This window comes from Panulirus ornatus, chromosome 19 (genome assembly GCF_036320965.1).
Source record: "Panulirus ornatus isolate Po-2019 chromosome 19, ASM3632096v1, whole genome shotgun sequence".
Taxonomy (NCBI): Eukaryota; Metazoa; Arthropoda; class Malacostraca; order Decapoda; family Palinuridae; genus Panulirus; species Panulirus ornatus.
In genome coordinates, this window is record NC_092242.1 from 6,986,068 (window position 1) to 6,999,364 (window position 13,297).

A 13,297-nucleotide genomic window follows, 5' to 3' on the forward strand; every position below is an offset into this window, starting at 1 on the left:
CACTACAACTACAAAGAACTACGATGTAAAAAAGAATGTCCAGAGGAGGGCACACAGAATGAGCCAGAATTAAGACAGCTGAGTAACGAGGATAAAGGCCTTAAATTTCCCCATCAAGGAAGAGAGAAGAGTAAGAAGAATATAGGGTTGCCTCATCCCATCAGTCTGATGTTTAAATGATGCATAGTTCTTCATAAGATGCAGACAGAACAATCTGAGGCTATGACAGACATCAACAAGAAATCTGTTAAAAAGGATGCAATGTACTTCATTGTATACAAATAACTGGATGGGTGGAATAAACTTAATGAGAGCATAGTAATCCCAGCAGCATACATTAGTTCACAAAGTTGTATGATACAGAATGATCAAAATAAAGGGCCCCAAGAGAGTAACTCTCCCTCTCATACAGTACAATTAGGTAATTATACACAGGAACCAGAATATGTGGGAGAGAAAAGCTAGATCGTTCAAATGAGAAGCACTAAAGACAAAGCCAGATCACAAAGAAGTGAGCAGAGAAGACAAGATCACAGAAGTCAGAAGACACCAAGGATTAAAGGGGAAAATGGAAGCCAAAGATCAGTGTGGGAACCAAGCTGAATAAGGAACACAGAACCGAGAGAACAAGCCACTGCCGACATAGCAACAAAGTCACTGACCGAGGATGTGAGTCTTGTTCTCGAGGAGCTCGTAGTAGGCCCTGGCGATAATGGCGGCGGGGTCTGAGGGTAAGAAGCGGCCGCCCCGAACCATACGTTCGCTCACACGCATCAGTGAGTGTGAGAACTCTCCAGGGTCGATCCCCCATGCTCGCCATCCGCCCACGCCGTCGGCAACACCTGAAACACAAACAAAACACTTAATTCTTCGTCACACACTAGTAGAGAAACACTGCGCCATATTCATAAACGATGCGACAGACGATGGACAAGGACACTGTCGGCAGCATCGCAATGGCAAGGCGATGCTTATTACTAATATGACTTTGCATAGGAACACTAACGATGGTGTGCATGGCCGTCGCAAGGAGACTCCCATCGCAATGAGATCTTTCAAAGGAAAATAATCGTTAACATTCACAAATATCAGCAGTTGAAGGCTTATTCTTCCTTTAAGACTGTCTATCATTCTATATTTCCAGTAAGGTATATTACTCCCGAAAACTCATGAAGGATATTTTTGTACAAGAGTAATGCTTGTGATGGCACGGTTCGGGGGTTTGTTTACTAGCTGATATGGTCTGCCTGCGATTTGCCTCGCCTGCCTTATTTAACACAAGTAAAACATCACTCATATTCTTACAGTGCGTTTTAATGATATACATTTTATACGATATTATGAGTGACAGTTAAGAACACATTTTTTTAAAGGAGAAAGCCAAAAAGTATTTTTTTTTTCTGGACTAAAAACAATAGTTTTGAGCCATTTTTCGAAATATAGCATATATATATATATATATATATATATATATATATATATATATATATATATATATATATATATATAATGCGTTAATGAGATGGTTTTGATTAGGACCTTAGCTGCCCTTGCAATCCCAGCTAACATAAGAGAAAAAAATACATGATTAGTGTCACATTCTTCCAGTATTTGTCGGCCAGAGAAAGCAATATGAAATATTTTCCATTACTGTTTCAAACACTATAACTTTTTCATTATCTTATCATCTCATTTTGAAAGAAAATGTTTACGGCCAAGAAAATACCTGCATTATTTGATATCTTCTCCGGAAGATAAATTTGCTTCAAAACTTCTATGCAAGGCCTATTCTTCATGCTTAATATGATTCTGGGTTGATACAATGTTCGGGGGCCTTTAACTCTTGTAACGACGCGTATAAATCACTATTCCTGATTATGCGAGAGGTGGTTTTTCAGTATGTCGACAATAGGAAGAATTATATACGATATTTCACTTTTATCATTTTAAGCATAAAAACACTTTACTTTGTAATACTCCAATTCCGTGTGAAAAAGGTTTCTGGTGTGAAAAGCACAGCTAACTTTTACCTGCATTTTTTCCCTATTTTTCCATGAGAAACAGATTTCATTGCAACACTCAGTAATGAACCTGTTTTTTCACGCTGAATTCGATTCTCAGGGCTGAAATATTGTTTAGGGGCCAATAAGCCATGTAATTAAACATTCAAATGATTACATGATTAAAATATTTCACGATTAATCCCATAATGTAATGTAAAATATCCCATAATCTTTCCTCTGGCCAACATCAACCGCGAAATTATGAAGCGAATAACCATCAATTATCTTAAATGTGTTTAGTATCCCCTCCCCTTAAAAAATAGTCAACTGCATTAATTCATCATTTCCAGTTGGAGATAAGAAATACAATTTCATAATTTGTCTATATAATTGTTTTTAATTGGACATAAAAAGAGTATAAAAAGAAAGCATTCTTGTCAGCCAATCACCGCATCTGTTACAAGCAGTGCTCGTTCATTCATGGAAAAATACTATCACATCTTTACTACGACTCAGTTGCCAGATATCGGTATTGTCCACCAGAGCTTGAGAAATTTATGTGCGTAACTGTACACAACACACACATATATATACGAATAAAGTGCTTAGAAACGCGCACCTTCATAGAACATACAAAACTCCAACAGCCAGGATCGAACCCGGGACATATATATATATATATATATATATATATATATATATATACGAATAAAGTGTATATGAACGCGCACCTTCATAGAACATACAAAGCTCCAACAGCCAGGATCGAACCTGGGACCCCTTGTGCAAGAGGCAGGCATGCTAACCGCTAGGCTAAGGGACTGTATGACATAAATATATATACACACACACACATTACTCTCATAACGAAACTCTACGGACATGTCAACCTGAATTTCATTATCACAACAAAAAGTCTACGGACCTTTCAACGTAAAAAGTGATAATCAGAATGATATGTAAAATGCTTAATATGAATGGGAGGCTTTCTGAGGAAGAAGCGGGCCGCTCTGAACAAGTGTGGTGCACTATACATCATAATCATGGTGACAGAAGCTGCGTCTCGGACAACTCTGGCCAACTGCGTTCCACCCCTGCTTAAAGTGTAGGCACGTGACATCCCAAGGTCTCTGTGCTAAATCTGGCGCACAGGTTCGGTCTTTCTACAACTTTATCGCCGTAAGTAAAAAAAAAAAAAAAAAAAAAAAAAAAAAAAAAAAAAAAAAAAAAAAAAAAAATCTCAACCAGAATACAATTCATAATGAACTCAAACATGAATATGTGGGGGGGGGGGGGGGAATATTTCCATTAATATTCTGCAGAAAGTTCAGTGGTTTTCGTTCCACTCTGGCACGCTGTAAACTTTTAATAGAGAAACCCAGGAGGTGGTGGTGGTGGTGGTGATAATGGTTGTGGGTGGTGGTGGTGTGAGTAGCAGGGATGCTGATGGCGGAGCTGGTATTAATGGCATACTAATGGTCGTTAATAAGACGTAGTCGTAGTGTAATACTATACTGGAAGCTATTAGAGGCGGTGTTGATAATAAAAGTGCTGATCCGTTTTCCTAACCCTTTCCTAAACATACAAAAATACAGCTATCTTGTACTACCTACAAATAAAATAAAAAAACTGAGAATTTCTTTTCATTCTATTCTGGAATGCGCCGACTTTTCTTGTTTCTCAGGTCTATCTCCCACTCCCCTTGTGACTCTTCCTATATTCTTTGATCACAATGTTTTCAGACGGATAAAGAGTACAATGGCGACTCTACCTTAACACCAGATTTGTATTCAGCATGAAAATTACTTCTTATAATGAGATTTTAAAGGAAATCTATTTTTCTGAGAAAAATGCCAGAAATTGAAGGTAATAGTTGAGGGTATTTTTTTGCTCAAAAAACTTTTTCTTTCATAATTGAGTGATGAGATATTTAAACACTTCTAAACTTGAAGTAATCATGGAAAATATATCATAATGCTCTTAGTTACCGACATATACCCAGTAAACACGATTCAAAGTACTAAAAAAATATTTTGAAATTGACTATATTCAACAGGTGAAATAAATGTTACAAGATCACTAAATTATATTCTAACACCAGATTTGAATTCAGTATGAAAAATACTTCTTATAATGAGTTTTTAAAGGAAATCTATTTTTCTGAGAAAAATGCCAAAAATTGAAGGTAATACTTCAGGGTATCTTTTTGCTCAAAAAACTTTTTGTTTCAAAATTGAAAGATAAGATATTCAAACACTTCTAAACTTGAAGTAATCATGGAAAATATATCATAATGCTCTTAGTTACCGATACATACCCAGTAAACACGATGCAAAGTACCAGAAAATATTTTGAAATTGACTATATTCAAAAGATGAAATCAATGTTAAAAGGCCACTAAACGATATTTTAACACCAGATTTGTATTCAGCATGAAAAATACTTCTTATAATGAGTTTTTAAAGGAAAGCTATTTTTCTGAGAAAAATGCCAAAAATTGAACGTAATAGTTCAGGGAATTTTTTAGCTCAAAAAACTTTGTTTAAAAATTGAAAGATAAGATATGCAAACACTTCTAAAATCGAAGTAATCATGGAAAATATATCATAATGCTCTTAGTTACCGATACATTCCCAGTAAACACGATGCAAAGTATGAAAAATTATTTTGAAACTGACTATATTCAACAGGTGAAATCAATGTTACAAGGCCACTAAACGATTTTTAACACCAGATTTGTATACAGCATGAAAAATACTTCTTATATTGAGTTTTTAAAGGAAATCTATTTTTCTGAGAAAAATGCCAAAAATTGAAGGTAATAGTCCAGGGTATTTTTTTCCTCCAAAAGCTTTTTGTTTCATAATTGAAAGATAAGGTATTCAAACACTTCTGAACTTAAATGAATCATGGAAAATATATCATAATGCTCTTCCTTATCGATTAATACCCAGTAAACACGATGCAAAATATCAGAAAATATTTTGAAATTGACTATATTCAACAGGTGAAATAAATGTTACAAGGCCATTAAATGATATTTTAACACCAGATTTAAATTCAGCATGAAAAATACTTCTTATAATGAGTTTTTAAAAGAAATCTATTTTTCTGAGAAATACGGAAAAAAATTGAAGGGTATCTTTTAGCTCAAAAAACATTTTGTTTTAAAATTGAAAGATAAGATATTCAAACACTTCTAAACTTGAAGTAATCATGGAAAATATATCATAATGTTCTTAGTTACCGATACATACCCAGTAAACACGATGCAAAGTACCTGAAAAATATTTTGAAATTGACTATATTCAACAGGTGAAATCAATGTTGGAAAGTCACTAAACGATACTTTAACACCAGATTTGTATTCAGCATGAAAAATACTTCTTATAATGAGTTTCTAAAGGAAATCTATTTTCTGAGAAAAATGCCAAAAATTGAAGGTAATAGTCCAGGGAATTTTTTTCCTCAAAAAACTTCTTGTTTCAAAATTGAAAGATAAGATATTCAAAAACTTCTACTCTTGAAATAATCATGGAAAATATATCATAAGGCTCTTAGTTACCAATACATACCCAGTAAACATGATGCAAAGTAAAAAAAATATTTTGAAATTGACTATATTGAACAGGTGAAATCAATGTTGCAAGGCCACTAAACGATATTTTAACACCAGATTTATATTCAGCATGAAAAATACTTCTTATAATAAGTTCTTAAAAGAAATCTATTTTTCTGAGAAAAACGTAAAAGATTGAAGGTAATACTTCAGGTTATCTTTTTGCTCAAAACACTTTTCGTTTCAAAATTGAAAGATAAGATATTCAAACACTTCTACACTTGAAGTAATCATGGAAAATATATCATAATGCTCTTAGTTACCGATACATACCCAGTAAACACGATGCAAAGTATGAAAAATTATTTTGAAATTGACTATATTCAACAGGTGAAATCAATGTTAAAAGGCCACTAAACGATATTTTAACACCAGATTTGTATCCAGCATGAAAAATACTTCTTATAATGAGTTTTTAAAAGAAATCTATTTTTCTGAGAAAAATGCCAAAAATTGAAGGTAATAGTCCAGGGTATTTTTTTCCTCAAAAAACTTTTTGTTTCAAAATTGAAAGATGAGATATTCAAACACTTCTAAACTTAAAGTAATCATGGAAAATATATCATAATGCTCTTACTTACCGATTAATACCCAGTAAACACGATGCAAGGTATAAAAAAATATTTTGAAATTGACTATATTCAACAGGTGAAATAAATGTTACAAGGCCACTAAATGATATTTTAACACCAGATTTGAATTCAGCATGAAAAATACTTCTTATAATGAGTTTTTAAAGGAAATCTATTTTTCTGAGAAAAATGTCAAAAACTAAAAGTAATAATTCAGGGTATTCTTTTGCTCAAAAAACTCTTTGTTTCGAGATTGAGAGAAAAGATATTCAAACACTTCTAAACTTTAAATAAACATGGAAAATATATCATCATGCTCTTAGTTACCGATACATACCCAGTAAACACGATTCAAATTATCAGAAAATATTTTGAAATTGACTGTATTCAACAGGTGAAATCAATGTTACAAGGCCAATAAACGATATTTTAACACCAGCTTTGTATTCAGCATGAAAAATACTTCTTATAATGAGACTTTAAAGGAAATCTATTTTTCTGAGAAAAATGCCAAAAATTGAAGGTAATAACTCAGGGTATTTTTTTTCCTCAATAATCTTTTTGTTTCAAAATTGAGAGATAAGATATTCAAACACTTCTACACTTGAAATATTCATGGAAAATATATCATAAAGCTCTTAGTTACCGATACATACCCAGTAAACACAATGCAAAGTATGAAAAATTATTTTGAAATTTACTATATTCAACAGGTGAAATCAATGTTACAAGGCCACTAAACGATATTTCAACACCAGATTTGTATTCAGCATGAAAATTATTTCTTATAATGAGATTTTAAAGGAAATCTATTTTTCTGAGAAAAATGCCAAAAATTGAAGGTAATAGTCCAGGGTATTTTTTTGCTCAAAAAACTTTTTGTTTCATAATTGAGTGATAAGATATTTAAACACTTCTAAACTTGAAATAATCATGGAAAATATATCATAATGCTCTTAGTTACCGATACATACCCAGTAAACACGATGCAAAGTATCAGAAAATATTTTGAAATTGATTATATTCAACAGGTTAAATCAATGTTGGAAGGCCACTAAACGATATTTTAACACCAGATTTGTATTCAGCATGAAAATTACTTCTTATAATGAGATTCTAAAGGAAATCTATTTTTCTGAGAAAAATGCCAAAAATTGTAGGTAATAGTTCAGGGTATCTTTTTGCTCAAAAAACTTTTTGCTTCAAAAGTGAAAGATAAGATATTCAAACACTTCTAAACTTGAAGTAATCATGGAAAATATATCATAATGCTCTTAGTTACCGATACATACCCAGTAAACACGATGCAAAGTATGAAAAATTACTTTGAAATTGACTATATTCAACAGGTGAAATCAATGTTACAAGGCCACTAAACGATATTTTAACACCAGATTTGTATCCAGCATGAAAAATACTTCTTATAATGAGTTTTTAAAGGAAATCTATTTTTCTGAGAAAAATGCCAAAAATTGAAGGTAATAGTCCAGGGTATTTTTTTCCTCAAAAAACTTTTTGTTTCAAAATTGAAAGATAAGATATTCAAACACTTCTAAACTTAAATGAATCATGGAAAATATATCATAATGCTCTTACTTATCAATTAATACCCAGTAAACACGATGCAAAGTATCAGAAAATATTTTGAAATTGACTATATTCAACAGGTGAAATCAATGTTGGAAAGTCACTAAATGATATTTTTAACACCAGATTTCAATTCAGCATGAAAAATACTTCGTTATAATGAGTTTTTAAAAGAAATCTATTTTTCTGAGAAAAACGTAAAAAATTGAAGGTAATAGTCCAGGGTATTTTTTTCCTCAAAAAACTTTTTGTTTCAAAATTGAAAGATGAGATATTCAAACACTTCTAAACTTGAAGTAATCATGGAAAATATATCATAATGCTCTTACTTACCGATACATACCCAGTAAACACGATGCAAAGTATGAAAAAATATTTTGAAATTGACTATATTCAACAGGTGAAATAAATGTTACAAGGCCACTAAACGATATTTCAACACCAGATTTGTATTCAGCATGAAAAATACTTCTTATAATGAGTTTTTAAAGGAAATCTATTTTTCTGAGAAAAATGCCAAAAATTGAAGGTAATAGTCCAGGGTATTTTTTTCCTCAAAAAACTTTTTGTTTCAAAATTGAGAGATAAGATATTCAAACACTTCTAAACTTAAATAATCATGGAAAATATATCATAATGCTCTTACTTACCGATACATACCCAGTAAACACGATGCAAAGTATCAGAAAATATTTTGAAATTGACTATATTCAACAGGTGAAATCAATGTTGGAAGGCCACTAAACGATATTTTAACACCAGATTTGTATTCAGCATGAAAAATACTTCTTATAATGAGTTTTTAAAGGAAATCTATTTTTCTGAGAAAAATGCCAAAAATTGAAGGTAATAGTCAGGGTATTTTTTTTCCTCAAAAAACTTTTTGTTTCAAAATTGAAAGATAAGATATTCAAACACTTCTAAACTTGAAGTAATCATGGAAAATATATCATAATGCTCTTAGTTACCGATACATACCCAGTAAACACGATGCAAAGTATGAAAAAATATTTTGAAATTGACTATATTCAACAGGTGAAATCAATGTTACAAGGCCACTAAACGATATTTCAACACCAGATTTGTATTCAGCATGAAAAATACTTCTTATAATGAGTTTTTAAAGGAAATCTATTTTTCTGAGAAAAATGCCAAAAATTGAAGGTAATAGTCCAGGGTATTTTTTTCCTCAAAAAACTTTTTGTTTCAAAATTGAAAGATGAGATATTCAAACACTTCTAAACTTAAAGTAATCATGGAAAATATATCATAATGCTCTTACTTACCGATTAATACCCAGTAAACACGATGCAAAGTATAAAAAAATATTTTGAAATTGACTATATTCAACAGGTGAAATCAATGTTACAAGGCCACTAAACGATATTTTAACACCAGATTTGTATTCAGCATGAAAAATACTTCTTATAATGAGTTTTTAAAGGAAATCTATTTTTCTGAAGAAAAATGCCAAAAATTGAAGGTAATAGTCCAGGGTATTTTTTTCCTCAAAAAACTTTTTGTTTCAAAATTGAAAGATGAGATATTCAAACACTTCTAAACTTAAATGAATCATGGAAAATATATCATAATGCTCTTACTTACCGATTAATACCCAGTAAACACGATGCAAAGTATCACAAAATATTTTGAAATTGACTATATTCAAATGGTGAAATCAATGTTGACAAGGCCACTAAATGATATTTTTAACAACAGATTTCAATTCAGCATGAAAAATACTTCTTATAATGAGTTTTTAAAGGAAATCTATTTTTCTGAGAAAAATGTAAAAAATTGAAGGTAATAGTCCAGGGTATTTTTTTCCTCAAAAAACTTTTTGTTTCAAAATTGAAAGATAAGATATTCAAACACTTCTATACTTAAACGAATCATGGAAACTATATCATAATGCTCCTACTTATCGATTAATACCCAGTAAACACGATGCAAAGTGTCAGAAAATATTTTGAAATTGACTATATTCAACAGGAGAAATAAATGTTACAAGGCCACTAAATGATATTTTAACACCAGATTTGAATTCAGCATGAAAAATACTTCTTACAATGAGTTTTTCAAAGAAATCTATTTTTCTGAGAAAAACGTAAAAAATTGAAGGGTATCTTTTCCTCAAAAAACTTTTTGTTTCAAAATTGAAAGATGCGATATTCAAACACTTTTAAACTTGAAGTAATCATGGAAAATATATCATAATGCTCTTACTTACCCAGTAAACACGATGCAAAGTATCAGAAAATATTTTGAAATTGACAATATTCAACAGATGGAACCGACGGTGTCAGCGTTGACACTCTAGCTATCCCTACCACAGACCCCATCAGAGCATCTTCACCAACTTCCACACCTAAGGTCATCGCTAGCTAATGTAACCATCAACCAGAGCAAGTCTGTCCGTAAGTTCCGCACGTCAGTCTTGCCAGCAATAATGTCCCACCCTTACGGTCTCGCTAGGCCCCATCCCCTTTCCAGGTTGCTCACAGTCTCATCAGCTTCCTGGTGACTGGGACGGTAAACTACGGCTGGAAGGAACACGTCACCACCATCATCAAATCCTCCAGCTACGAGCCGGACAATGTCTGACGACTCGATGACGTGTGGCCTTCCTACGCCTGAAATATGGAGAACTACTTAACTTTCATTCTATCCTAGCTCTTCTATGTCTCCCAACCCCATATGTCTCTTCTTTATATAATTTCATTCTCTTTTTGCGTTATCTTTTATTCAATAAACCGTTATTATCATTATCATCATTATTATTATTACTATTATTATTATTATCATTATCATTATTATTATTATCATTGGGATGAGAGAGCTTGGGAAGTGAGTCAGTTGTTGTTCGCTGATGATACAGCGCTGGTGGCGGATTCATGTGAGAAACAGCAGAAGCTGGTGACTGAGTTTGGTAAAGTGTGTGGAAGAAGAAAGTTACGAGTAAATGTGAATAAGAGCAAGGTTATTAGGTACAGTAGGGTTGAGGGTCAAGTCAATTGGGAGGTGAGTTTGAATGGAGAAAAACTGGAGGAAGTGAAGTGTTTTAGATATCTGGGAGTGGATCTGGCAGCGGATGGAACCATGGAAGCGGAAGTGGATCATAGGGTGGGGGAGGGGGCGAAAATTCTGGGGGCCTTGAAGAATGTGTGGAAGTCGAGAACATTATCTCGGAAAGCAAAAATGGGTATGTTTGAAGGAATAGTGGTTCCAACAATGTTGTATGGTTGCGAGGCGTGGGCTATGGATCGAGTTGTGCGCAGGAGGATGGATGTGCTGGAAATGAGATGTTTGAGGACAATGTGTGGTGAGAGGTGGTTTGATCGAGTGAGTAACGTAAGGGCAAGAGAGATGTGTGGAAATAAAAAGAGCGTGGTTGAGAGAGCAGAAGAGGGTGTTTTGAAGTGGTTTGGGCACATGGAGAGAATGAGTGAGGAAAGATTGACCAAGAGGATATATGTGTCGGAGGTGGAGGGAACGAGGAGAAGAGGGAGACCAAATTGGAGGTGGAAAGATGGAGTGAAAAAGATTTTGTGTGATCGGGGCCTGAACATGCAGGAGGGTGAAAGGAGAGCAAGGAATAGAGTGAATTGGAGCGATGTGGTATACCGGGGTTGACGTGCTGTCAGTGGATTGAATCAAGGCATGTGAAGCGTCTGGGGTAAACCATGGAAAGCTGTGTAGGTATGTATATTTGCGTGTGTGGACGTATGTATATACATGTGTATGGGGGGGGGGGGGGGCCATTTCTTTCGTCTGTTTCCTTGCGCTACCTCGCAAACGCGGGACACAGCAACAAAGTATAATAAAAAAAAAATAATTATTATTATCATTATTATTACTATTACTATTATTATTATTATCATTATTATTATTATCATTATTATTATTATTATCATTATTACTATTATTATTATCATTATTATCATTAATACTATTATTACCATATCCCTCCGAGCTGCTTGTCCATTGTGCCTTTACCCTTAGAGCAGCCACTCCCCTCGGCATGATGGACTGGTTCAGACCACTCTTGAGGACAGGAGGACACCGCCGCACTCATGCTCCTTCCATCGTATAATTTCAACTCCCAACTATTTCGAGGGTCTGGATTTCTTCTTTAAAACAATCCCACTCTCACTGGCCCTACTTAAATCTCCGTCCCCTCCCTCATCATCGCCAGAATAGCTTCCGTAAGGAGAAACCTAATGGTGACGATGCTTTCTATCTGGCTCGCACTTGGTCCTTTTCTCTTGAGATAACTCCGGTGAATCTAATGCCACATCCCTTCATATCTCAAAGAGTTTTCAATATCATTTGACATGATTCCTACTTATTCTAAATTTCATCCCTTCACCTTTCCGGAAAAGCCTTAATTAATCGGTCCGTTCCCATAAGTAAATGATGATGGGTCAACCCCAGGGGCATATCTAGGGGATATAGCGCCTATGGCAAGCACTGAAATTGCGCCCCAGGCTTGATTAAAAATGTACATACAGTGGATGTATATAAAAATAATAAATACAGTGTAATTTTAAACTGTTGAAAAGTTAGGCCATACTTAAATTTCTATAAACTCTTAAAGACTTTAAAATTAAAGGCTTGTTTGATCAATAATGTAACGTAGAAGCGATAATGCAACTGATAGTAGCAAAGTATTACTATAGCTGAAAAGTAGGCGTGTTTCATTTTTATCTCACAAAACCAAACCGTTAAAAATGTCAATCGGGTAGCATATGTCAAAAAACAAACCTGAGTGGCGCCCCCCTTCAAGTGGCGCCCAGGGCACCTGCCCTACCTGCCATAACCTAGATACGCCATTGGTCAACCCTCTTCTTCCAATCCCTTGAAGTGTTAGCGTTCCGGATGTTTCTCTTGTAATTTCTTACCCTCTGCCCTCACTTCAATCAATACCCTAATTCACTGTTGTGCCCAAGGCAACTCTAACGCTCTCTTACCAAAGCCCCTCCTCCACCAGTTCGTTTTCTGTTTTTCACCTAACACCGACTCCTTCGATTCGGACATGGGCAACAACTCCAACTGAGCCTCGCGTAAATTCAAAGCTCGTACTTCGAGAACCCATTCCCCACATACATTACCTATTTCACTGGCTGATTTATATCTAGTCCGCAGTGTCTTTGTGATGTTTGCGGCAGGGCATGCATACCATTCACCATGCTGGCATTTCATGAATATCCAATATTATTTTCCAGGATATATTTCTGAAAAGTATATTCATGATTGTTTTATTACGTCGTGAACCCTCACATTACCATACCTACTCTTTGCAACCCTTATTTAATTTTATGACCGTAGTGACAACAACTAAAAATGAAAAATGACGTTGTAACTGAAACCATTGCGTTTAATGTATAGGTCGGGACGACATACACTTGCATTTGGTCCGTGTTCCTCCAAGATCCGACCTGGTCCTTACCTCGGCTCACAACTATTCTTTCTTATTCAGGGTTTTCTCTAACCACAACCACAACCAATGGCAACAA

At 34.1% G+C, this 13,297-nt stretch overlaps 1 protein-coding gene across 1 annotated transcript in view; it reads right to left on the reverse strand.

The window, feature by feature from the left end:
- The window catches only part of LOC139755357 (protein phosphatase PTC7 homolog), a 188,391-nt gene that overhangs the window by 9,745 nt on the left and 165,349 nt on the right, over positions 1-13,297 (reverse strand). The window contains exon 2 of the mRNA XM_071673529.1: positions 663-842. Within this exon, the coding sequence (XP_071529630.1) occupies positions 663-842 (180 nt within the window). The remainder of the gene's footprint in view (positions 1-662; positions 843-13,297) is intronic.